The 27,211-nt window shown below is 45.8% G+C and overlaps 1 protein-coding gene across 3 annotated transcripts in view; it reads right to left on the bottom strand.

Annotated features, from left to right (window-relative positions):
• The window catches only part of TMEM143 (transmembrane protein 143), a 549,762-nt gene that overhangs the window by 491,026 nt on the left and 31,525 nt on the right, over positions 1-27,211 (bottom strand). For all 3 annotated transcript variants that reach the window (XM_069637349.1, XM_069637346.1, XM_069637350.1), the window contains exon 2: positions 17,274-17,493. In XM_069637349.1, the coding sequence (XP_069493450.1) occupies positions 17,274-17,474 (201 nt within the window). In that variant the 5' untranslated portion in view covers positions 17,475-17,493. The remainder of the gene's footprint in view (positions 1-17,273; positions 17,494-27,211) is intronic.

The raw sequence follows: 27,211 nt of genomic DNA, 5'->3' as shown, positions 1-27,211 counted from the left end.
TCACCAATGGCCTTCGCTCTATGAATGGAGCCCTTTGCAAATAGGATCCGATGCAACCCGAAGGTAAAGGGGCTCAAAGCAGGGGGGCACAAATATAAGATTGCACTATACGCAAATAACGTGTTATTAACCCTGAACATACCAAGCTCGTCCCTGGGTTCTCTGTGGGAGGAGATCGAGGAATTCGGGCGAATCTCTGGGTTTAGGGTCAATCTGGGCAAATCGTTGGCGCTCGCAATTAGTCTCACCAAATCGCAAAAGACAGAGCTTGGTCCTTGCTTGCCAATCCCCTGGGCATAGTCTGAGATTGAATACCTTGGTGTACAGATCCCCAATGATATCTCCCGCTTGTACCGATGCAACTTCCCTCAGCTATGGGACAACTTCCGGAGGGATTTGAAACATTGGGAGGGCCAGGAGATCTCATGGTTCGGGCGAATTGCCGCCGTGAAAATGAACCTACTCCCTAGACTGCTATATCACTGCAGGACACTCCCAGTGAGCATCCCCGCAAACTAATTGCGTACCTTACAGAGGAACATACTAAAATTTGTCCGGGGGGGGAAGAAGCCTAGAATATCAAAGAAAATCATGCTTCGTGGGAGGGTCACGGGTGGGCTGGGGGTCCTGGATGTGTCTATATAAACGCTCGCAGCACAGATATCTCATGCATACACCTGGTCCCAATCCTCCGATCCACCATTATGGAAGCAGCTGGAAGAGGCCTGGAGCCCCCCCCTTCAGCACTACCCCACTTGCCCTCTACCACAGCCCAGACCAATCGGGGCCCCCTTACGGCCACAGTCACTGTTAGTCGCTGGAGACTGCAGCGCAAAAATGGGGGTGCAGAAGTCCAAGGGATCCGCTGACTCCCATCTGGCACAACCCTGAATTTTCCCCAGGGAATCCCCCATACAGCTTCCTGCAGTGGAAGGAGGGTGGTCTGGAAAAGTCATCAGATTTCTTAGAAGGGGGCTCGCCCATCACATTTGAAAGCTGCAAGGAGAGATTTGGAGTGAGTGAGGCGGAGCAATTCCACTATCTCCAGCTCCGGCACTGGGTCTCCCATAAAACAGTGAGGGAGTGCGGTGCCAGAGGTCTCACTGCGTTGGAACTTTCCTTAACCTCTGCAGCACCCGGGTGCAGGATCTCGACCCGCTATCGTCTCAGATAGAACAGACCCGGGGAAAAAAGAAAAATACATCCTTGACTGGGTGCAGGACCTGGGCCGGGAAATCGAGGTGGAGGATTGGGGGGAGGATTTGGGAAAGGCTACATAAGAGCATGCAATGTATCACAAACAGGGGAGGAGGGTATAAGCTCTGCTACAGAGACTACATCACCCCAGCCCAATTGAATAAATCCAGCCCTGAAATTCCCCCAAATTGCTGGAGAGGATGTTCATCTAAGGGCACCCCATTTCATTTTATATGGGTCTGCCCCCAAAGCAGAGCAGTACTGGCGGGAAGTACCAAACCATATTAAGGCAATCACCAGACTTGTGTTCCCATGGGATCCCGGAATCATACTCTTGGAGATACAGGGGGAGGGGAATTTCCACTATCAGGGCGAGCTTCTCGGCTTCGCACGCACCTTCTGCTTGCAGCAAAGGTATCAATGGCTCGCCTCTGGAAACACCCTGACGGCCCCTCAGTCCCATTGTGGTGGTCCAAGTGTTGGGAAATCGCAGTGGCAGAAAAAGTAACAGCCATACGCTCAGGGAATCTGCACCAGTTCCTGAATACCTGGGCGCCCTTCATGGATTACTCAGAACAATTCCTGGGCCTCACCAGACGGCCTCCATTGACTACAAATCTGATCTACGTTGCAGGGGGAGGGGAGGGTAGAGGGTACAACAACGTAGTCCTTGTGCTTTCCGCTGGCCATGATACTTTGATCACTATCCTCAAAATGCTATGTTGTTGTCTCTGTGCATTCGTTTCTGATAACCCTAATAAAATGTTAAATTGAAAAAAAAAAGAAGCACTTCTTCAGACGAGGTTGTCGTGATGTAAAGATTGGTGAGAAAGTGGTCCATGAATTGCCCAGAGGAGGGAGTGTAGAGGAAGAGCCAAATACCCCTACCAGAAGCTCCACCCCCATGTTGCCTATATGTCGCAAACGGGAAATTGTGACATGCGCAGTACCAGTGAGGAAGCCTGTACCGCAAAGATTTCTTCAGACAAGGTATCCATTGAGAAAACCCTATATGCATTCATGAAGAAATAACAGTCTTATGGAAAAAGTCCTGAAAGAAGTGTGAAAATGATGGGAAAGAAGACTGGTGACGTCATACGAAGCAGAATTGACGCACTCAGAAAAGATACAAATGAAGAAGTGATATAGACATTCTATAAGATTGTAGGATGAAGTATTGAAGTAAAGCATAATTTCGGGATCGAAAGGGAGATTGCTTGTGCAAAGAAACACTGAAGAGAACGCAAAGCCATTTTACAAATTGTACATATGCTGTAACACAAGTAGACAAAGTAATCCTGAGGCTGGCTACATAGTAAATAGATTGCAGCGATGCGTCAATGTATATGCATAGGAATGTATAGAATCTGGATGATCCACAATGCACTTTAGCAAACTTGAACTCCGTGAATGGAAAGGGATTGAAGTGTGGCGCAGTTGAAAATAGCTGATTGCGAAGGTAGAATTCAAGAAAGGCTGGCAGGCCCAGTATCAAGAGTCAGGGCCACTGTGAGCTTAGTTATCTGTCAAGAAGCTACATGAATGTGAGAAAGAAACAAACTCCTGCCGAGGTGTAATGGAAAAACACTGAAAGTGCCAAGAGTTCATCATTTAATAGTATTTTATGCAACAAAGAACTCAAAACCGTGGTCTCCAGTCACATGGTCAGATGGAAACCAGAAGATAAGACCATACCACACTCCCTTTTATTCTCAGGCACAGTAAGCCTCCACAAGCCAAGTTCAAAGCCTTAATTGAATGGCAGACCGCAGGAGTGATGATGGATAAGGGCTAATTGGGTGGGGAGGCATGACCAGGCCAACCCTCCCAGCACGTGGGGTAACCAGCTTGCGTGCGGCTAGCAAGTGGAATATACCAGAAGGGTACAAGCATGCCAACCAATTGTAGAGGGCCACGTATTAAGGAGCCCTATAGTTTGTGTAACCAATCGGGCGTCGTGTATTAGTATGACACGAAAGATGACTTGCACTTTGGATGGGCTTAGTTGTCCACCTGATCTTAGAAACCCAATCACAGCTCCCGTCAGTATGCAACATATACCTAGATGTTCCCTCTAAGCCTATCACATCCCCTAGTAGGTTTTCTTAGTTTGCCACATAGGATGACATCAGTAGTCACGAATATTTAGTATAAGAATGCTGTTTTTTCATGTGATGTTTTGCAAGAAATCGAGCGAACGTCCGTTGATGGCCGTTGTAACTCCCCATTTTAGATAACTGTTAATAAAACAGTACATTGTTTTGCCAACTTCCTGAGTCGGTTTGATTATTGATGTATGAGTAAGTTCTGCATCCGCATCCATCTCTAAGTATTGCTACCTCGTCTTAAAGGGCCCTATGTCCCAGGGTTCAAAGCTGATGGAAGAAATATAACAAATGCATAAACAACGGCCACAAAACAGAAATTGAGAGTGGTCATCAAAAGCGGTCCAAGACCAACTCTGCTAACAATGTGACGTAAGGCTACTGGAAAACAAGGATATTATATTATGAGGAATGGTCCAAAAGGGTGACCACATGATGGTCTGTCCCTCCCTAATCCTTACCTTTCATCATGGCCAAAGTCATCCATTCCTTCATTTTTCATAATCCCTGTACAAAAGGAGGCCTGGTTCCCCCGAGTGCTCAGAGTCGCCTAGGTCAGCTCCCTCACCTCCGCGAAAGCCATGCTCCACCACAACAGCACATGCTGAGGTGGCCATTCTATGGAGAGGGACACTAGGGGATTCACAAACGGGAACTCAACCAAGTCATTGATGTGGGGTGCACTCCCATACCTATTAAACGAAGGGAGCAGGACAATTGCTTTACTAGATCTTTGGTAGGTTGGAGTGAGAATGTTTCCAAACAGTCAGCTTCTCTGGGTGTGGCCAGAGTTTCCCTTTATCTCGGGTGGACTGCCTGGTTTTGGCACAAGCCCCGAGTGCCATCCATTCATCCTTCTAGAAGGGCAGTGGGTGCAGCTTGCCTAATCTCTGTGCATTTCTACTCAGCATCAGGCCATCTGGAATGTTTGTAACTGTGCCAACAACTTCCTCAACATTTTGCACTTCAGATCTTCCGCACATGGTTCCATGCCTTTATTACTTTCTCAAGCCAGCTGGTTTGCATATGCACACATACCATCGGAAAATAAACCTTGAGTAGCAGGTATGTACTTACTAAGAGCAAGCTAAGTTATTTTATTCTGGGTATTTGTATAACATGAGCTTAACAATGATTGTGCCATTTGGGCACGGGAATCCAACTTATACATGTGTTTCTAATAGAACTTTCTAGCAACTAACGCACTGTATGATTCTTTAGACAGAAAATGTGTTGCATCAGGCAAAGGGAAACTACAGGTTTCATGAGACTGCCAACCAAGTTTACCCTGGTGTAAATGGTTGCCTTGCCAAAGGTTTTACTTCCAATCTGTATTAATGCAAGGCATAAATTATATACGGAATAGTGTTAATCCAAAATACTTTTCTAAGGATCGGTTACTTTAAATACAGCTAACTATCCTATCCGTGTAGAAACAAGAAGGCAATATAACCAGTGGTGGACTGGCCTACGGGGAACTCTGGAGAGTTCCCTGATATTCCTTTGCACAATTGGCATCTTTTGTCTGGGCACCCTGTTTTTTTGTTTCTCGACTCCCTTGCACACTGCCCTCTTCGTTCCATCTCTCTCTGCCACATCCCCTTTCGAAATGTACTCATGGGAGAACCTCAAGCCCTAGTCCTAGGGCTTGGGCTTGCTTGCATGATGTAATATGGTCCACTTTGAAAAGTCATTTCCAGAGCCATTTTTGGTTCCCAGTCCATTCCTGCATATGACCTTATTTAGCCTATATCTAATCACTGCTCTTCACTCTAACATGACACAAAAGGAGATACATTGCTCCATATGCAAGATGCCAAACTCTGAAACTCACTTAGAACACCTTTAAGAGCTCTTCTGAATTATTAAAACCACAGAATACACCTGTAGGAAAATCTTTAGAGACATGCTTACAGAAAATAGGCACTTAAAGGGACCATCCATCTGCATCCTGAAAGATTGAAGTGGTTGCAAAACAAACAATGTACATATGCTCAACTACTGAAATGCCAAAAGATCTAAACACTTGAGATACCCTTACAGTTGCAATTTCCAAACACATAATCTGTGTCTCTCTGATATGGTCGCGGGGTGACGAGACAACACTCAACAAATTAATACATCACATTGAATGATAATGCTAAAGACTGATGTACCATGCACAAGATACACTCAATGTTGTACATTCGACTAAATGGATTCATTTCACAGTTTAAAGTATCAGTAGTGCCTCCACTGGTTAGGAAGACGAGAACACTTGAATCAGGCCTAGAAAAACAAAACCTTCACAATTATTCCAGAACTGCAGGTCAAGTAACTTAGTTTATCTACTCGACCTAAGAGAAATTAATTTGATGCATGAACTTGATAACATAACATTTTCTGTATTGATAAAGCATGCAGAAACATTTCCAGCAAGGTGAATGTGCCTTTTCAATAATCTCCTCCTTCTGGACACATTAGAACTATTTCCTATGGACCAAAGGGAGAACAAGGCCCCACATGTGAAGTACCATTGGGAGAGGCTAATACAAGTGTGAGTTTGTGTTTGGGCCTATTCAATAAAGGAATAACTAAATAATGCAGGATGTTACCAGAAAGACTAGGCTGGGAAGCAGAATGATATGAATATGATTAACAGTGCAGGTGTGTGTACCCAACCGCACAATGTTGCCATTCATGAATGATCTGCCTTACTGGACAAAAGCTTTAGTACTCTCTACAAACTACCCAGAATGTCCCCCACATTTACCTACCGACAACATGTTGGTTGTCTCGCCATGCACAACCGCTCTCTTTAAGTTCCTTCATCTAGTCTCCAAAGATATCAATGGTCTTGTTCCTCAGTACCTGTCTGATTGAATCTCTGTATACTCAGCATCTTGTTCCCTCCAATCCTCTTCTGCACTCAATCTCACTGCCCCATACCCTCCCTGGGCCTCCTGTCACTTATGCGCTTTCTCCCTACTCACCCCACTCCATGCGAACCAAGTGCCCACTGTAATCAAAGCCAGCCCAACTGTGGATCCCTTCAAAGTTCAGCTTAAACGTCACTTACTTGCTAATGGGGGAGCTTCCCATTGCCTCTCCTCCATCTTCCCTACCTGACCGACCACCACTGCCAATGACGCTTAATAATGTAACTTTGTATATTTAAATAGTACTTCTCTTTAGTTTGGATCACTTGCTCCCTTAGGTTAATGTTACCTTTGTAAGTCACCTGTCTTCATATATATATTTAGTTCTGTTTATTATATGTTTTATCCTTGGCATATGTCATAAGCTGGCTCACAACTTGTTCTCACCTTTGTGCTATTGCATGGGCACCCTTTGCAGGAATGCCACAGCCATCTGTAAATGTGTTATTGTAAGTAATTTTTTTTCGAAATTGGCATTCCTGTTAGTCAAATAAAGGTGTGCAAAGAGGGCTATAGGCCTCTGCCCACCGTTGGCCCAATATACACTAATGCAACTGGATGAGCAGAGCCATTGATGAATATAAATGAGCCGGGATTCAGCCATCTTCCAGTTGATGAGCAACAGTTTAAATGTCCATTGTGAGGCTCAACATTGGGTAGCTTGTCTGCGCTCTCACTAGGGGAGAGGCTGGGTGATTTTCTGGCTGTAAAAGCCACGGATACCACAGACAATGGAGTGGCCCCTCCTTCCCAGCCCCTCATGTCCAATCTGTCTTGTCAGGAATGTGAAATAAAACAGCCCCTATGTCTGCGTCGAAGTTGCATTGTCATTACCACTTCCTTAGATTTCTAATATTCTCTATGGCACAGCATTTCCAACGGAGGTTCAGCTAGCCTCTGCTTTGGGCTCTCACTCCACACAATGAAACTGTAGTGGCTGGTAGAGCGCTTGCTGCAGAAGTCATTAAGCTTGAAGAGTAGGAAGATGAGATTGTCACCCTCTACCTAACTCAGGGTCTGGCAAGTACAGCCTAGAAGGTTATCGGCGGTTGTGTCTAGGAAGCCTTCCCACTCCATGGACATATTCGGCCACACCTCCCAGGCTCCATCCAGAGATTTGGCCACTCCCCCATTTGTACCCTACCATTAGAAGACCATTAAACAACTCTGTTATGTTATTTGGCATTTGTATAGCGCCTTTTACCATTGTTAGGATAGCGCTGTGGGTTGAACGCCCTCAGGAACCGCAGGTCAGTAGAGTAGTGTAGTGTAGTTCAACGTGCATGGGTGCACTTGGTATGTGTGCAGACAGTGTACAATTGGTGTTGTGTAGCTGCATACTAGTGCTAGTTGTGATGCAGTGGTTGGCTAAGATCAGTACAAATGTGTGCAGCAAGACCAATGTCCCATGGTGTCTGAAGTCTGGCAGTGCTGGTGATTGAGTGACGTTAAGTGTGGAACTAGGCCGATTCTGAGGGGTATAGGGCCGTTCTGAAGACGTTTGAGGTGAACATGGCAGTTTGTAGGTATGTGTGCAGCTAGGCCGAATTATTTGAGGGGTGTAGCTGCATTCTATTGTTTGTTGTTGCAGAGGCAAGGGTTAGCATATTGGTGTGATTGAGTGTCTCTGTTTTCCAGGAGGACCTTGTTCCTGTTTAGCTTCCAGTGCCTGTCGAGGGCGTGGTATCTACCCATTTTTTGATGGGTGTGATTACTGTGGTGAAGACCGACGGGTGGTTACAGGCAGATCTTTCCCAAACTCATGTTGTTACTGTATAGGTGCTAGCGACGTCCTCAGCTGGCAGTTCTGCTTAAGTAGAATCCCTGATGGGTACGTTTACTAGGACATTCCCGAATAGTTGGGATTGGCAAATAAGAAGTGCTGGAACGCTCCTTGCAGTTTCCTCCACATGGATTTCAAAGGTGTAGCATCTTGGATTAATAGCGTAGTGCATATTTGCAGGGCAAGGATCAAGTTCATAAGTGCTTATTAGTGCATGTGTTGCTAGTTCTGCTAGAAAGATTACCTGTTAGTAGTTCTGCTATATGTCTTCACTGGTAGGTGTGATTAGCAGAATAACTGCTACACTCTAGACGGCCCCCGATATCTAGTTCTGCTCTAGGATTTCCCGGTGCATAGAATTAGTAGGCAAGTTCCATTCTTGGGATGATTACTTACAGCATAGTGAGCATAGTTGCATAACTGATCATGCTTGTGTTATTGGTGCTCGTGTTACAAGTCAAGCACAATCACCCCTGATTAAATGGCGATAGATATATTTAGGCCTCTGAGCATGCAGAATTCCTGCAGATGAGGAGATGAATAGAATTCTGTCAGGCACATGCATGCCACTACGATTCGGGTTTCTGGTCTGGGCAAAGGCTCTAGGTAGTGGAGTTATATATCGCCAGGCCTGAGGTTGTGTGACAGGGTCGTTGTGGTGGGAGGACAGGCAGTTCACTGCGTTCCCTTGTGTGTTTTTGTAAGCGAAGAGCTAGGTTTTTAGAGCCTTCCGGAAGGCCATGTAGTCTTTACTGTGTCTAACGCGCGGAGGCAGTGAGTTCCACAGAGTTGGTGCCAGGGTATAGTAGGCAGACCCTCCAATCCTGGCAGAATTGGAAGTGGGGACCACTAGGAAGAGGACAGTGCTTAACCTAAGGGTGCGAGTAGGGTGGTAAGGCGTAATCTTCTCTTGAAGGAATTTGGGGCCTGCTTTGTGCACCGCACGGTGGGTAATACACAGGAATTTGAAAGTGGCCCTGTGTCCGATTGCGAGTCAGTGTAGGGTGCGGTGGGCTGGTAAGATGTGGTTCCTTCATCCCAATGCGAGAAACAGTCTGCCAGCTGAGTTTTGTATTCTTTGGAGTTTAACTGGTAGGCCGGTGCACCCAGGTAGAGGGTGTTCGCATACTCAAGTCTGGACACGACAATGGACATAATTCCAGCGAGTCCGTTTGGGTAGGTAAGTTAAGGAAAGATACGCTTCAGGAGCCTAAGGTCGAAATTGCAGGTTTTGGATGCATTTTTGATATGGGGAGACAGAGTTAGGCCCGAGTCCATTGTGCAGCCAAGGTTTTTGACAGTGTGCATGGTTGTTCCCGTGGGTGAGGCGAGTGAGAGTGGCCAGGGAGTCGGTTGGGAAAATGGAGCAGATTTTCTACACACCATGATCTCCATTTTTCCTGGGTTTAGAAGGAGATGGTTCGTCATCATCCAGCGGTCAATGGCTGGGATAGGTGGTTGATTTAGGAATTCTCAGGATGATTTGTGTGTCATCCGCATAGTTATAGCAAGTGAGGTTGTGTGAGCGTATGATCCTGGGGAGGGGGGGGTTCAGGTAAATTTTGAAGAGAGGGGGGAGAGAGGCAGGCACCTTGAGGTACTCCAGGGTTTACTCGGCTGGCAGGGGAGAGAAAAGGGGGAGCTGGGTGTTTTGCTGTCTATTAGAGAGGACTGAGCAATACAGGAGAGAGCTGAGTCACGTATGCCTAAGGACAGAGGTCTGTCAAGGTGGATCAAGTGGTTAATGGTGGCAAACACTGCCGAGAGGTCAAGAATAATAAGAGCTGCGCATCCTTCTGATTCTGCGGTCACTTTGAGGTCATCCCAGATAGAGATCTATCAAAGCCGCTCTTGCACACATAGTGTAGCCATGGAGTTCTTCCTGCCAATATACCAAACTGGTTGATAAGGGTAACAACCAGAATAGCCGATTGACGGAAAGATAGGATGCCAAACGAAAACCCGGAACAGCAGGAAGCGGCTAGATGTAACAGGAAGTGTCCCAGAAGCACAGGCGGAGACCCACACCAACTGCAAGGAAAGCAATAGTAAGTACAATGCAATCCGTGGCAGAAGTTGCCAATAAACCCACTTAATAACCACTAACCTGAGACGAATTGACACCTCACAGGTATTATTAGAAAAGATGCAGGCAGCTGGGGTGTATTTGAAACAAAACCCAAGACAGGGTCAAAGCAACGTCTAATGGAATGGTTAAAGAGGAGGATAGAGTATAAGAGGCTTACCGTACTGCAGTCCTTATGATGGACAGCAGATGTTCCAGGAGAGTGTTTGTGAAGAGGATTGGTTGATCCAGAAAACTGAAGAATGTCCACAAGTCCAAAACCCTACCCCGACGGCACGAGGACGCCTAAACCTACACTTGGCAGTCTCTAGTCTGTACGTTCTGTAATGAGTTCCAGGAGTAAACAAAAAGGACAAGATCTGTGTTTGATGAGAAAAAGTCACTGGAGCAAAGGCATAGGCAGAGGCAAATCCGTAGGACCGTAGGAGGTCCGTGGTCGAAGGGCAGGAGCGGGCAGCAAGGTACAGAGGAGTTTGCAGAGCAGGTCACTAAGCAGTCTGTGATCGAAGAGCAGGAGTTGGCAGCGAGGTACAGAGGAGTCTAGCAGAGCAGGTACAGAGGAGTCTAGCAGAGCAGGTCCTAATGCAGTTCGTGGTCAAATGGCAAGCAGGTCAAAAGGCAAACAAGATGAGCAGAGAAACAATACCAAACAGCAGTCCGGGTCATAAACACTGTAGATCAAAACTGGGAGTAAGGAGCAGGAGCAAGGAAGGAGGATTCAAGAGAAAGCGCCACTAGAATACTAGATTCAGAAGCGCCGGCATACTGGAAAGGAGGAGCTTAAGAAGGCAGGTCACATGATCAAAGCAAAGCATCACTCAGCGCACGAAACGGGACCAAGAAGTACCAGCAGGACGCCAGCGTTTCCATGCAAACTTCCAAACACCCGGCATCAAACGCCTTAAAGGGCGAGAGCCATGTAGTCTGTTGCAGGCATGAGAACTGGTCAGGGAATGCTTATTAAATGTTTGTCGTTTCTTGTGCCCAATAACTGTAGAATGCTGCCGAACCCTGACAGAGATCAGCGTAGTTTATGTTCCGTGGTGCGGACGGAAACCTGATTGCGTGGGGTCTAGGAGATTGTTAGTTTTCACGAAACCATTGAGCTGTGAGTAAGCAGTGCGCTCCATGAGTTTGGCCAGGAATCGAGTGTTGGAGATTGGCCTGTAGTTGATTGGTAGTAGAGGGTTGAGGGATGCTTTTTTAAGCAGAGGTTTGACATGCACAGTTTTGAAGGAGTCTGGAAAATTGCCAGACGTGAGGGAGTCGTTGAGAACAGATCTCGCCAGCTCTCCTGCACAGGTGGAGGTGAAGATTTCTTTGAGGAGAGAGGCGGGACAAGGATCAAGGGGTGAGCCGGAGGGTCGGCTGACTGATAGTTTCGCAAAACTCCTCGCTCGAGGGTTGAAAGAGCAGAAGGAAGGGATCTTGGGGGGATAGGAGGGAGGATGGCTCTGGTAGAGCAGGTGTAGAGCGGGTGGACAAGAGGGAGAGTTTGGCGTTGAGGGTGGCCGTCCTTTCTAGGGCTGTTTTGTGGAAGTGTTCAGACAGGGAGTCGCAGAGCGTTTGTGAGGAGGCAGTGGAGGCTGCGGTGCAAGGCAGGTTCAGGAGTTCAGTGATGATCCTGTGGAGCTCTTTGCTGCTGCTTTGGCAGTTCAGGGTCCTTTTATTATAATATGCTTTTTTTGGCCTTTCGAATCTCTGATTTGTGGTTTCTGGTATGCAGTGAATATAACAACAAACAAATAGCAAACGAAACAGAATTACCGAAGAAATTGGGGGTTTAAAAAGAAATATATATATGTGGGATCGGGTAAAGGTTTAAAAATTGTGGGGAGGGGTTTGTGGTGGGTTTTAAGCAAGGGGACACAAGTGTTTGGTGGGAGGGGAACCAAAAATAAAATTGTTATTTTATCTTTGTTAAAATTTTATTGGTTATTTTTTCATTTGTTTATATCACATGGAACCGTGGTTTCAGTGGTGGTGAGCAAGTACTGATTTGCTATGTAGGATTCTGGAAGCTCGCCATTTGCGCTTGAGGGAGCGGTAATGGGTTTTTAGAGTCTTCAGTAGCAAGGTGAACCATGTGGGGGTAGGCCCTATGTGGGAGGGAGCGGACTTGAAGGGAGTAAGGGGAAGGAGGGAGTCATTAAGCCAGGAGACAAAGAGCTCAATGGGTAAGGGTCTAGTTGTGTCAGAAGCGACGGGAGGGTGCTCAGCAGCACCTCGGCCAGGTCTGGTAGTACCTTGACCTTGTTACAGCACTTGAATTGAGATGTGGGGTTAGAGGATGACTTGGGGAGTGGCGGTGGTGTGAGGATGGGGAAAGATATGGCAGAGTGCTCATTCCAGTTGAGGGGTTGGGGGGTAGACGTGGAGATGTGTTCGGAGGAGCTGAAAATTGCGTCGATGATCTGGTCAGCAATATGTTTTGGTCCTCTGATATGCTGAGTGAGGTTCAGTGCCTCTAGGCTGTTGACCAGTGGTAGAGTCATGGAGTTGTTGGGGAGGTTGAACCAGATGTTAAAGTCTCCCAGCAGGGTGAGACCCGGGTGGTTAACTAGAATGGTGGCTAGTGAATCGCATAGGCTGTTGGCAAAGTGCTGTTGTAGCCCGGGGCCTGTAGACGAGTAGGAAGCGGTGTGTGAGAGAAGGCAAGAGAGAGTTTGACTAGGAGGAATTCACAGTTAGCAGTGCTTGGTTGTGTTTCAGTGGAGGTGATAGAGATGTGGTGTTTGTGCAGGATGGCAAATCCGTCTCCTCTGGAAGGTCTGTTGTGGGTGACGAGTAGTCCGGTGGGAATGCTTCGTGAGTGATAGGCTTGTGGTCACCCGGGAACCAGGTTTCAGTGATGGAGATAAGATCTGGGTTTTGGGATGTTAGGAGATCAAAGATGCTGCGTTTGTTCTTGGCTACGGAGCAGCATTGAAGAGGAGGCAGGTGAAATTGTGAGAGGGATAGGGGGCATTGTTTACCCGGGTGTCCAGGGTTAGCCGGGCTAGGATGGTCTGGGGCGTAGGAGAGTTGGTGTTGATGGAGAGAAGAGGGTTGATTGGGACGGGTAGTGCAATAGGAAGGGCAAGGGTGGTCGGGGGGGATGTAGTAGGTGCATAGAGGACAGTGGGAGGCTAGGGACTGGGAAGAGAGGGTGGGCGGTCGCAGATCTTCGACCCACAGGTGGCATGGGACGGCCAGTTCGGGAGCTAGTGAACGGGTCGGGGGGACGAGGTGTAGTGGTGAGGCGTGGTGTTTTATGTGTCTGGCTAGGTGTTACGGGATGGTACATGGGAGAGGAAGGAGGATGGGCACTGAAGGAGAAAGAAAGGGAGATGCTGTCCATAGGGAGTGGGGTGGGAGGCAAGGGAGGTAGGAGAGGGGAGGTGGATTGAGAGGTGTAGGGCAGGTGAGGCATGCAGAGTTGTGGGCGAGGGTCGCGGCCTACCTGAGTTTTGTGCATTTTGGTGCAGAGGGAAGTGTGTACGATGGTGGGGGAGGGGGGGGGGGATCTGTGGGAAAGGGGGTGGAGGCGATGGCCCGGGAAAGCACAAAACGTGCCATGCTCAGCAAAGCAAAGAGGGTTGTCAGGGTAGGCCATTTGGGATGGTTGGTGTGATGGAGATGGTGGTAGATAGGTGGGCAAAAATTGTCGAGGGAGGTGTTGTCGGGGGCAGGAGGTGAAGGTAGAGCCCGACAAGGGGGGTTTGGGCGTAAGCTCACAGCGTCCCCGGTATTCTTCTGGGATGGATGTGGCTAGAGTGTGGGACGGGTCGAGAGTGTGAGTGAAGTGGGGTGTCTGTTCGCAGGGTGCTGGGAGGCAGGAGGAGCAGTTGGGTGGGCTGGGGCCGATGAGAGGTGGTCTCTGAATTTGTAGCTGAGGTGACGAAGGTCAGGGGGGTGGCCAGAGAAGTGCATGGTGTGTTTCCGAAAGAAGGCGCCGGGGGTTGAGCTGGCAGAGTGGCCGTGTTTTTTGGAGTGCCACAGAGCTCCTCTGGTCGGAGAGTTGGACAGTGGGATACTTTCAGAGGGTTAAGGCCTTCTGCCTGGCGAAGTGGAAAGGGAAGGAGGGGTCAGGAAGGGGATAGGATAGGGATGAAGAGCTAGGAGCAGGCATCATATATTTATGGGCGCGCCAGAGTGTCCCTCTGGTCTGAGAGTTGGAAGGTCGGTGCTGAGACGATGAGGGAGGCTGTGGGTTCTCAGTGAGAGAGGCCGGGAAAGAATGTTTGGAGGTTGGAGGGGAGCCAGCGCCAGTAGTTGGTAGTGGGGTATGCAGAGGACGACTCACGGTGGGCCAGGGTGCTCCTCTGGTTGGCGAGTTGGAGTGTGAGCGGTGGTGGCAATGGGTCGGTATGTGAGTGGGATTTGAGAGGATGGTTCGGAGGGGAAAAGGTATTGTGTGGTGTGAGGCAGGTTCAGGAATGAGGATGCGAGGGTGGAGGATGTAAGTTGGGTGGAATGTCAAAGGGAGGGTCTGAGAGCTCCGTGGGGCAGTGTGTGGTGAGAGGGGGTGTGCATGTGAGGGATTTTGGGAATGTGCTGTACTAGGTTCGGGAAAGAGGGTGCGTGCTTGAAGGATGAAATGTGGATGGGGTGTTTTTGAGAGGGTCGGAGAGCTCCATGTGTATTTGAATAGGAGGCTGTGTGGTGAGAAGGGTGTGTGTGTGTGTGTGGTTAATTCCGGGTGCGTGTTGTAATGGGTTCGGGAATGAGGGTGCGAAGGTAGGTGGTGTATGATGAGTGGGGTGTATTCTGTGGTGGATGATTCTGGGGGAGTGTGGTAGTGGTCTCGAGAATTAGGGTGCGAGGGTGGGTGGTGTAGGATGGTGGTGGTGTATTCTGGAGTGCTTGTCAAGATGTTAATTTTTCAAGCCATTCACAGTGCTTCTCTTCAAAACCAGAGTTTGAGCTAAACAGTCTGCATACACTTGGGCACAAGCTTATACATTTTTTAAACATGTATGCATCAATAGATATCACTTTTTTTTTAGCTAATAAGCAATGCTATAACAAAACACGCTAACAAAATATAATGAATCTTTTTGAGGCCATATCTTGTAGCCAAAAACCTTATCCATCAAGTTGCAGTGTGGAAATAGGGGGTGCAGGGGGTCTGATGTGGAGTGTTTAGACATCCTTACTTGTGAAATGTAAGATCTTTATTGCACCACATCAGCTCTAGGCCACGTGGATATTGACTTTTGTTATAAATCCGAGTGATCGCTCCTCTGATCAGTTCTTGGAGAAAGCAGAAGCAGGCTGACCCCCAGCAGGCAAACCTCTTGCTTATTAGAATACATCCACATCAGTTGTTCCAGAGCCCCTCCCCCTCCCATACGCCTAGACCACCTTCACCAACAGGTTTGAATGGCATACTGAGAAGATTGACTTTCAGGTAATTGGGATAAACATGGTGCATGGATGCCATCTTGAGTGCAGTTGTGGACGATAAAATGAGTGAATAGAAACATTTCAGAAGGGACACTCAATCACAACGTTGAGTACCATAAACATGGTACTTGACCCACCTAAATAGTACTCGACTAGGCTACTGGTCAAATGTGGAGAGGGGCAAAATTGGGTCGGTCAAAGTCTGTAGATATTACTTAGGTTTTATTAACAATGTCAACCATTTCCTCGTCTCATGTAATAGGTTAGGCACTCTGCATGCTCACTATAATGAAATGAATTGGGAATGAGTACAATTTATTATTAAAGCCTCATCATGAGTTAGAGAGGTTAAAAAAGGTTAGGATGTGAAAGGTGTACATTAATAACGAAGAGTACATTGCTGTGTGATGAGTGTGCTTGAGTATGTGGACCTTGATGTAAAAATCAAATGGTGTTGTATTTGCATTTATCAGTATTACGTAGGAATTGTGCATAATGATAAAAAAAGAACTATGAATGAGTTAAAAGGAAGAATACTTTGAAAATGCTCAGAGGGAAAGGTGGTGTAATTTAAAAATAAAACATTCAAAAAGAACTTTGCTTGTTTTCTCTGAAGCTATAAAGTGGCCACTGCACACTGAATTAGCAGATCTACATAACTGTGTGCCATGATTCGGAAGTAAAACCGGGCTGGGAATGGCCTTTAGGACAATAGGCACATGGCCGAACCAAAAATGCAAAATGCCGGTGTGGGCCAGTTTTTTTTGTTAAAGTTGACAATTTTTTTGGCCAATGTGGACCAGTATGATAAGTTACTTTACTATGTGACTGGTAGTTTCGACCAGTGTTGGTGAATAAATATTCTTTAAAATGCATCACATTTTATTTTTAAAAAAACTCCCCCTTGGGTACTATTCAAACAGTGTCATAAAAGGAACGAATTGCCATTAGCAACTGTGGGCCACTTTTCATTGGTGCCCGAGAACATTTCATGGCCCAGTCCGACCATGAGTAAAACCCCTTGATAAACAACTGCAGGATGGCTGTGTGAAGAGTAGAGGACCACCTAGGAAGCATCATTGCGTTTTAGGCAGCTTCATAATTAACAGCAAAAATGTGTTTGATGGAGCAGATGGTGATATTTAGAGCAATAACAATTGGCATAATACGTTTTTAATGGTTTAATTCTAATACTGCAGTCCATAAACAAAACTGGTGTCGCCCATCATATTTGTTTTAATTGAGCAAAATGATTATTAAAAGAAATACTCCGTTTTCACTAGGATGATGAGAAAGGGTTTTAAATATTGTGCACCCGATGTGTGGAATCAAACCCTGTATGTTACGTTATTGAGTTTAATATTGCAGACTGCTGCCCTTTTCATGGACTATTGATGATTCATGTTTCACTAAATTAATGCTGGAGATTGTATATGCCACAAAACCAAGAATAAAACAATCACAGAGGTAGAAATGGCCATGAAAATCTCTGTGCCAGGAAAGGCCAGTTCATCCAAGATCTTTAGCATTGTTATTGCTACCGAGTATACTAAAAATGGGTGGCCGATTATCAGAAACAGAACAAACATTGGCTGGATTTCAATACATCTGGACATCCATATATTTACAATCATTCCTATTCGCCATATGGTATTTTAGAATATAACGGTTTTAAAATTCAATACGGATATGGATTCTCTGAAATCCTAAGTCTTGCTTTCTACTGTTGACACACATATTAGTACTCTTGATTTCCCTTCACCTGTGCTTTCCACAGGGTAAGTCTCTCTCCCTACCTGTGTCAGAGATTTAACAAGATGTCCTTTGGAGAAGGGGATAGATCGCTCCTGGTACTGTGCAGCCCAATCCTTGGGTAGGGTAGGCTTCCACATTTTGCGATACTCTGCAATTTTGGTGCCCAACGTTCCCATGCTGCGGACAGGAGGCCAGGAGACCCCGGCCCAGGCCGCCCGGCAGGCCCAAGCCACATAGACCATGTTGGGGATTTGTGGTTAGCTGCAAAGAGAACAGAAATCAGACCGTTAACAGTAAATTCCCATATAAAAACAAGCATATTGGACGATACCCAAACACATACTTTACCTGTCTAAGCAACAGCATATTATTTATAGATGGGAACGCCATTCACATACATTTTTCATGCGTAACCTGGGTAAGTTGTAACTTGCATTCCAAAGTGTATGAACATCTCATACATTGATTGCTTATACCTGGTTTGCTACATTTATGTGTGAAAATTGTAAACACTATAGAATAACATGAATACAATTGGAAAGTGTTTTGTGATTTAAAATAATGTTTCTTCAGTATAGATATTTTGACCAGAATACCTTAGAGACATGCCATGTGACTATGGACTATTCAGGTACAGTTCCCAGATTTTCTGTAGCAATTACAAATAGACTAATAAGGTGAAAATGAGGTGTGCACATAAGCGTAGAAAATGAATGGGCAAATGTTTATGAATACACACAAAGTTACAACTTTGTGGGTGTTAACCTCATTTTGACAGAAAGGCTCTTCAGACCCTAGAATTCCCACTAATGTAAATGTTCTTGGTTTTTAAACGCAGATAACATTCAGTACATACATCATACAAGTGTATTCGGAATTACATGAAATATAGGTATGCGAAAATTACCTTTCATAAAACCAAGTGCGACTTGTGCCACGGACTCTTTGGTAGAAAGTAACAGTAACGTCACATGCAACTACTACAGAAATCCAGTGCCAGCGATGCAGCGAATGGGAGCTTTTTAATTGAAGTCTACTCATTGTCATATACAAACAATGTGGTGTGCTTTGGCATACCCATGGATCAACTCTCCTTATAGAATTGTGCCAATGTACCTGGCACTGGAAGAACAGGCAGCACCAATGGACTAGCTGCACGCTATGTTGGTTCACCTGTGAGAACTCTGCGAAGTCCACGGTTACAGGCACCTGGCACCAAATTACACAAACTGTGCAGATTAAGATTGGAACGGTATGCATTGCTTTTCTCTACAAATGCTAATTTGCAAAGAGCAGTACTGCTCGTGGTGGTAGTAAATCACAGTTGTTGACAAGTTGCTCTTGCCCGTAATATTTTATTTTTAGCTCATAGGCGTCACATTGTGACACTTAACGGTGGCAAAAAACCAGTGACAGGAGAACGTAGAGGAACGTAAAAGGGAGATAGATATTTGCGTAGAAAAGAGGATATGTGGCTATTAGCTATCAGACAACAACCACTAATAAAGTTATTTGTTTTGTGGATGATTATTATTCATGTTACTTATGCATCTACACACATTTCTTCCAACGCTTCACACATAAAAGCACACACGGCACGTCACCAGCACTGCAAGCAACACTATACCCACACACTCCAGCACTGCACACGTGCAATGCTCCTAGCACTACAGAAACTCACTGCTTCTAGCAGTGCACTGCACATTAACACAGGGTCTGACTGGGACAAAAAATAGGCTCGGACACCCAAAAGAAAAGTGGCCCACCCTCTCCTCAAAAAAGTGGCCCTCAAACCATCATCCGTGAATCATGTCAATTCATGACTTCACAGAAAAAGCTACTCATGGAGGGTTCTCATGTGTCTGTTGCAAGTAATGTTTGTGTAAACGCTTGACAAAGTGATAACATACAACATGTACCGGCCTTAACAATCTGTGCTTGCATAACCGCTGTAACACATTTTCATGCTACCTCTTGTCCCAGTTCTGCCCCACCCATGTCACTCTTCTTGTCCAAGTATTGCTGATAGCTGTTATCCCTGCTCGAATTCCACCCCAGGGCTGCAGTTGTGCTGCCTCATATGAAATTGCATGGAAACTAGTCGTTCCACTAAAACACGTGCATAACAAATACAGGCTATTACTTCTAAGTATGCAAGTATGTTCATCGGTAGTTACAAAATTACATGCGATTGCCAACTGTGTATGTTCCAACTGGTTCCACGTGTTAAAAACTTGGCAAAAATTGCTGTGGTTACAAAATATCCTGGCAAAAATGCTGTGGTTTTTTACCGCTGCAATCCATGTAAAGGATGCGGGGGACACCCCCGCAACCGCTGGACCTATTATACCATTTAAAGGGAGCGGGGGACACCCCTGCCCCCTAAAATGGTATAATGGGGTTCACCTTTACCGGGTCAAACCACAGCATTTTTACCACCATTTTTTGTATAGGCGACATTTTTGCCGCGATTTTAGCACTGCATACCGTTCCAATTTAACTGTAAAGTATTTATCCTTCTATGTGGATTAATATGAAGGCACTATCAACGGAACAAGCAGGTTTTGCAGTTTTTGGCATGAATGATAATGCTCTTTCACCCTATCATGTAACAGTAAGCATGTAACAACCTTCTCAACAGCGCAGTGCCTCACTGCCCCTGTGCAGTGTCCTCCATGGCCAAACCAAAAATGCAAAATGCTGGTGTGGGCCAGTTTTTTTGGGTTAAAGTAGACCACTTCTTGGCCAATGTGGGCCAGTTTGATGAGCTACTTCACTAGGAGAATATTGTTAGACAAAGAGTGAATGTTGCAAAACAGCAAAGTAGACTCCTGGGTCAAAGGTTCAATAGTAGAAAATCCAATGGTCATGCAAACAATTAATTTGTGTTTTATTGCTGTTACAGGTGACACGTGTTTCGACCATTCGGTCGTCCTCAAGGGTGTAGTAAACATTCAAAATTACATCATTGTAAAGAAAGATTGGTTCCATATATTAATTGACATACGTAATATGCAGAATCATATACAGAAAATAAATGGTTAACAAGGGTAACAAAGTATATACAAATACACTTTGAAAGGAAAAAAGAAATAAAAGTTTACATACCAGTATATGAATCAGTAACAGGCATGGTGGGCAGAAGCAGAGGGATGGGATAACAAAACTTTGGGTCAATTCATTCTCAAATACTGGATCTCTAAATTCATACCCTTTGTGTGATTGATGCGTCAAATGGGTTGTTAGTCACCAAATGTAATTCCATGCTGATTGCCAAATGTGAGAGGCATATTTACTACCCACATGGATAGACAAGTCACCTATCAAAAGGAATTGTTCAAATGAACAATTGACCGGGTCACAATTGACTTTTTCACAATTGACCATAATATATATATATATATATATATATATATATATATATATATATATATATATATATATATATATATAGATAGAGGTGGGGGGTTGCAGGGGTTTCCCCTGCATATATGTTACAACTGACCTTCACATTTCAGTCAATTGTGAAAAGGTCAATTGTAATTCGAACAGTTGTAATACGAACAATTCGTATACAACCTCATGAAAGAAGTGCCAGTTTCAATCCCAATGGGTCTTGTAAATCCCTGTTAATAATCAATCTGTTTGGGCTTAAGAAAAAGCAGAGGTTAATCCCTAGAAGGAATAGAAGAGATGTCATCATGTGGTGGCATGAAAGGGAGAAATGCCAAAATGCCAAGAAGTAGCTCATCACGCTTATAACCCAGTGGTAATTGCAAGACCAACGTGTATATGGAAACTCACCAAATTGGTCAAAAGTATCGTTCTGATTGGATTCAAAAAGAAAGGGGGGAGAAAAGGAAAAGTGGGGAGCCCTCCGATTAGTGACAAGTATCATCATTATAAGTTAAATGGTTGAGATCTACAGGATTACAGAAACAAGAAACCTCCTTACCCTAGCGTTGCTTGTATACAACCAGTTTTCAATAAGTGCTGAGAGGAGACCTCTTACAGCGAGGGTCCATCCTCAAGGTGGTTCTATTAGCCAACAACCGAAAAATAATCCTAGAAAATAAAATACCAAAGTGCTGCATGAGTTATCGGGAACACTGTAAGGTTTGTAAGAATGCTAGTGTTCTAATAAGATGTCTTGCTGTTAACATGAGAGTCTTACCTTAATAGTCCAAACTTGATAATAGGTTCTCAAGTGAATTCTTGTCTGCAGCAAATTATTGTATTCCAATGTTACTGGTCCTAATACCTAAAATACAAGTAGGTAAACGTGTCACCCAAAAGAAAATTAATCTATGACTGGGATAAGAGAAATTGAGGAAGGTGCGCATAAAAAGCTGTTTACCCCTGAACATAAGATATGGGGCTGAATCCTGCGTTCCCTGCTAATGGAGTAACACAGCGCCATTTTGAAACCCTATTTGTAGGGTAAACCTTGCGCGCGATGTCATACGTAACGTGTGACGTCACGCCCATGCGTAAAATATCACGAGCTCTGAACTCCATTCCTTGATTCGCGTGACGTAAGGTGACGCCCGACTTCACACGCCCGCACAATGTCTCCTTAGCGTGTATGTATGATAATGTACAATAAAACATTTCCCCAGTGTCGAAAAAGCAGAAAGCGACAGAAGGCTTCCCCAATGTAAAAAAGCAATAATTGTAGCAAAATGCTATAACCATCCTAATGAGGAAACAGATATTTAGGGCAAAATTCTCCGGTGGTGGAGGGTATACATATTTGTTAAGGAGCAATGTAATAAGCGCCCATTGAACTAAAATAACTCTAAACTCAAACAATCGATGCGAGTGACGCCTTATGTAACATATGGAGTCACGTGCATGTATAGGTTTAATCGGCCTGCTGAATACAAATTTAAATCTGTAGGAAAACAAGTGCACATGAAAAAAATATTATTTCGCTCCCTGACAAACAAGTGTGCTTCCTGGGCATGTGATGACAATAGGTGGTGAATGGTGGAGTGTCCGGAGATGTGATACTAAGGCCAATATATCAGCAGAAACTACCGGCTTAGTCAATGCTTCTTTAAACGTGTAGTTATGCTAAGAACGCATTGACTACAGATTACAAAAATAAGTCATTTAATAAAACTCAAATTTGAAGGCATGGCACGGAGGCTTCCTATCACGCATCAACCTTTTATTCATTCTCCACAGCAGTAATACATTTTTTTTACATAAATCTAAAAATCACAGTTCTTCGCCTCCTGTGAACCTCCTCCTCCTCCCCTTTCCAGTCTAATCACATGCATAGGCATCCTAGTGTTAGTCCATCCTCTTTTTCTTACTGTTCCACACCTGCATGAGATAAAAGGCTTTCTTACTTTTTTTTCTAAGGTTGCTCGTGGTTTAGGACCACGTGGCTATATGTTTGTCTATTTGTTACAGATAATGTTAGGAACTCCAACAGTAGGCTCTGGTTGAGTGGAGGCAGGGATTTAAGTGAGGGGGCTCTCAATGGATGTACTTAAGGTATGCCCCCTAACGAGAGCCCCCCCTCGCCTAAAAAGGGGGAGCTGGTAAAAACAAGGGGGGCTGGGGCGCTAGACATTACCTTTGGTGCGCCCAGACCCTCCTTTTAAACAAAAGGAGTGGCTGGGCACACCAAAGGTGTGCACCGCAGCTTTCACCCACAGCAGGCAGCCTTTTCATTCAAGGAGCTGCGTGGTTCTGGGAGCGCTCTGAGCCATGATGGATATTTACTTCATGCCGCAGTGAAAAGCTGCACTCATTTTGCTGAGAGCTAGATTCACGATGCTGAAGAAAACATGCTTGCCAAACCGGGTATGCAGTCAAGGACATTTCTGCTGGGAAAGCTAACTTTGTTATGTCTTGTTATGAACTATGGGACTGTTTTCCGTGGTGCTTGTTTTTAGAGGAGGGAGGCACTTTGCTCCTTGAGGTTACTGTCGGTTGACCCAGCTGGCAACCAACGGCTGCTCATCAATGCGCAAGTGCATTGCCAGAAGGTTTGAGAAATTGCCACCCCTTTTTGAAGTGTGCATATATGCGGAACCCCAGAGCTGTCAGGTGAGACTTCAGCCGGAGGGGGGGACGCTTCCGTCCAGCATACCTGTGGGCTGTTGTGCTCTCGGCCTGGCTTCCAGCCGCTTCTGGTGAGATGAGGAATCCAGTTACGTTCACAGTGATGCATTTTCTTTTGAATTCTGTTTCTTCTGTGATTTATTTCTCTTTGAATAAATAGCCGTATAAGTGCTCATTATTTTCTAAGAGTGTGTGGTTGCAAGTTATTGCGTCTTCTTGCGTTCAAAGTATTTGCTCCGTAATTGCACTGGTGATTTATGACTGTCCGTGCACTCTGGGAGAGCAATACAGGTTGCCTGTGGACTCTCACAGACAAATCTTTAATCACGCGGCTCCTTGAGCGAAAGGGCTGCCTGCTGTGTGTCGCTGTACTCCGAAACAAAAAGGAGGAATGGAATGCCTGGCTCTCCTTTTGTGTCTGAGTAAAGGGTCATCACGCAGCCTGATGCTCTTTAACGCATCAGGTAGCCTGTTTAGCCAAAGCTTTGATGTTAATGATCTGACTGCAGATGTCAGTACTACAGATTAGAAAAAAAGAGACGCTGCCTTTTCTTTTACCACTCTGTAGTGCTGAAACCTACAGGCAGCCCTTTAAACATGCATCACTTCGGCTACATGGGCAGCCTGAGGTGTCGGCATGGAAAGGGCTAGTCTGGAATGAGCCCGGCAGGGCTCTGGCTCGGAAGACCTTTTTGGAGACTGCCGGGGCTCGGCCCGCCCACTTACATCCCTGGTGGAAGCATTGGTGGACACTAGATTGGTGTGTGCTTCCTTTATGGGTGCCGGCTCAGAGGAATTGCGCGGTGAACACTAGCTAGCGGGTTAGAGTATAGGACTCAGCTGTGTACCGATCGCACGCGTATACCGCAATTCTTTTGTGTACAGATTTTGTGTGCTCTAGACATTGCGCTTGCAGTGATTCAAGCAGGAGGGCCCCCTAATTATTATTAAAAGCTACAGCCATTAGTATGGCTCAGGGGTGAAATTCGGGGGGATTCCCATAGAGGAGCTACTTTCTGAGGCTGAAGGTGAGGAGGAACCTGCTTTAGAGAACGAGTTTTGGCAGGGACAATGTATTTCCTTTGTAAATTCCTCACTCTCCTAGGCAGTAAAAAGGCTGTGCATCAAAAGCTTGCTGCTCTTTCGTAAACCATTCAATCCTCCGTATTGCAGACTTTAGCCCTAGGTATTCCGAGCAAGGACCACGAGAGGCCGCTTCAAGAGCTAAGAGCATGCAATGTGAGGTTAGGGTCCAGTCCTAAAGCCCCTGTAACGAGGTAACACCCCCAACAGGAGACCCATAGGGGTGCCTTTCCTCCGCCCGGTGACCCCAGGGTATGGACGATGCTGGGATCATCCGTGGTGCAATTGCTACAAGCAATTACAAGACACCCAGGTCTGTAGGTGACAAGTTACAGGATAAGGGAGCCAGGAAAGCAACTCGAGACTCCTAGCCAGGTGGCCTGGGTTTGGATACTTCCATCCCGTTGTTGGCAGACCTACTGGGGTTTCCAGTACCCCGGAATGGGGAGTTGGATCCACCGAACCTCAGGGAGGGTACACATGAGTTACAGGATGATTTGGGTAACTCCATGTTTAGCCGAAAACTGACTTCACAACACAACTGAAGGGACTGGGGTCCAGTCACAGACAGCAAGGGAGTACGCATGTGATTTTTCAGGCACAGGCTCGGCCTTGCTAGAACAAAGATGAGAGCAGAATACCATCGCACGTCTAGTCCTAATGGGATGGATTACTTTTTTATTCGAAATACAGAAGAGATGTTTCCCAAAGGGATGAAAAGAGCATGCAGGTTGGGCAGGATAGGTTTTCCAATACAGTAGTGTCACTGGTCAAGATCTTAGATCTGGCGTAAAAGGCTAGGGGTCAGGGGAATCCGTCGACCAAGTTGAAATGAGTCATTAGGCCCAGAAGGCAATATGTTTTTTAGAAGACTCTAATGCCTCTATATGCAGGAAAGGATTCTCCTAAAAATCTGTTGCAAACTTGGGGGATGGTTAACTCCTAATATGGAATGGGCACCAGGGACCAAATTTAAGATTTGATGAACATGAGCAAAAGGCTGTTCCTGAGCATTGGGCAAGACCCGTAGGAAGGAGCCATCTGTAGAGGAACCCGGAGCTAGTACATAGCAAGTCGCAAACAGAATTTGTGCACAAGACGAAAACTCTAAATTTGTGTCCACCATGTATGTTCCATTAAGCTTTAAATGCCTCTTAGATGTGTACTTTATTCTTATTTATAAACATTCTAAATATACAAAGTTAATATCACAAGGTTAAACGTTATTTTCATATACGTATGTTTTTATGACACCTTTTTACATGGTTAGCTAAATGTAGCTTCTGGTAGATCTTGGTGTCAAGCTAAACGAGGCTCTCCTAAGCTACCAGCAGGTGCTTATTTCCCCCATTACACAGGTGCACACTGGTTCAGGCCTTGTGAATGGTCCTCATGCGGTCTGCTCCGGGAGCACTGCACACATGAGTGGAGAAGATAAATACAGCAGGTGGGCTGCCTTTCAGTTAGGGGCTAAGGTGGCCTACCAGTCAATTGTGACTTATCGCTAAGTAAATTACGAGGGGAATCACCATGGACAATGGGAGCCAGGATGTGGACAATGACGGACCTCAACCCCAACAGTGAACTCTTGATTCACATTGGGCCCGTAATGCCCTGCAAGTGATGCCTGTATCTGGATGGGACTTTCGGGATGTCACATCTTTTCCAGGTCCATGAGGGAGCGCATGGATTTTTTGCGACTACGAGTAAAACAGATGATGTTCTATGATGATTTTTATGGCAGGGGATGCGGTTGGTAAGGCACTACAATAAGTTGTTTATCATGCTAGTCTCCATCAGTTGGCTCATTCCTCCACGTTGGGAGACAGTTAGGCGAAATTTCATGCCCAGCTCATGCAGGGCGGTCAGTCCCACGAACTAGCAAATTCAAGTACTGACTATCTGGAGAAAGCACCACAGAATTTGTGGGTGCAGGGCATATGGGTGTTAAGAGTACAAGAGCACCCAACAGCAGATGGTAAGGAGGGTGGTAAAGTTATGCCGTGGCACACCCACCATGTTCTATACCACAATGCTATTGTGAATATTGAGGGACTGCCTTCCCTCACACCGGTCTGTCCCACTTGGGGTAAAACATGCAGACAGTGCCAACGGTCGTACCACTGCACTAAAGTATGCAGAGCAGCGTTTCCAATACAAAACTATGGCAGAATGCAGAAATAGAAGCATCACATGGCAAAGCTGGCTGCCATGGAAACTACACCAGATGCCAAATCTAAACTACGAAGCAACGATGAAGACCTCACCTCAAGAAGTGTACTGAGTTGCTAGAACGGCTTTATGTAATAATCCGGCATACTGAAAGCCCCACGCAAAAGAGACCAATTTTGTTCAGACTTCAATTGCATTACATTTTCGAGGGGCAAGGGGGTGGGGGGCAAGGGGCACCCTTGCCCTCTCCCGCGCTTGGGGGATTTCCTTCAAAACGGAGGACTAACTCCTGAACCGTCCTTTGCAGCCCCAGACCCCCAATTTCCTCACCAAAACTATTCGCTCTAGCCTCCACAAGCAGACAGACACACACAAACACACTTACATTCACACCCTCCTCCCTTCCACGTTAAATGAATGCCCCCTTTAGCCCCCCCACCCCCCACACACATACACACACACACACACACGTACAGGCAGACACGCACACTTGAGACTTACCTGGGACGCCGGCGTCTTCTCTCTTCTGGCCTGGCTGCACCTGTCCATCCTTGTGCATTCTCGTTTGAGTCACAGGGCGCGATAGGTCGATTTAGAAAGGCTACTTGAAGCAGTATTTCTAAATCAACCTCTTTTGTTTTCGGTA

This window comes from Ambystoma mexicanum, chromosome 1q (assembly GCF_040938575.1).
Source record: "Ambystoma mexicanum isolate Mex_15411 chromosome 1q, UKY_AmexF1_1, whole genome shotgun sequence".
NCBI lineage: Eukaryota > Metazoa > Chordata > Amphibia > Caudata > Ambystomatidae > Ambystoma > Ambystoma mexicanum.
The sequence above is the reverse complement of the archived record's forward strand: the minus strand, read 5'-3'. Positions and strand labels throughout refer to the sequence as shown.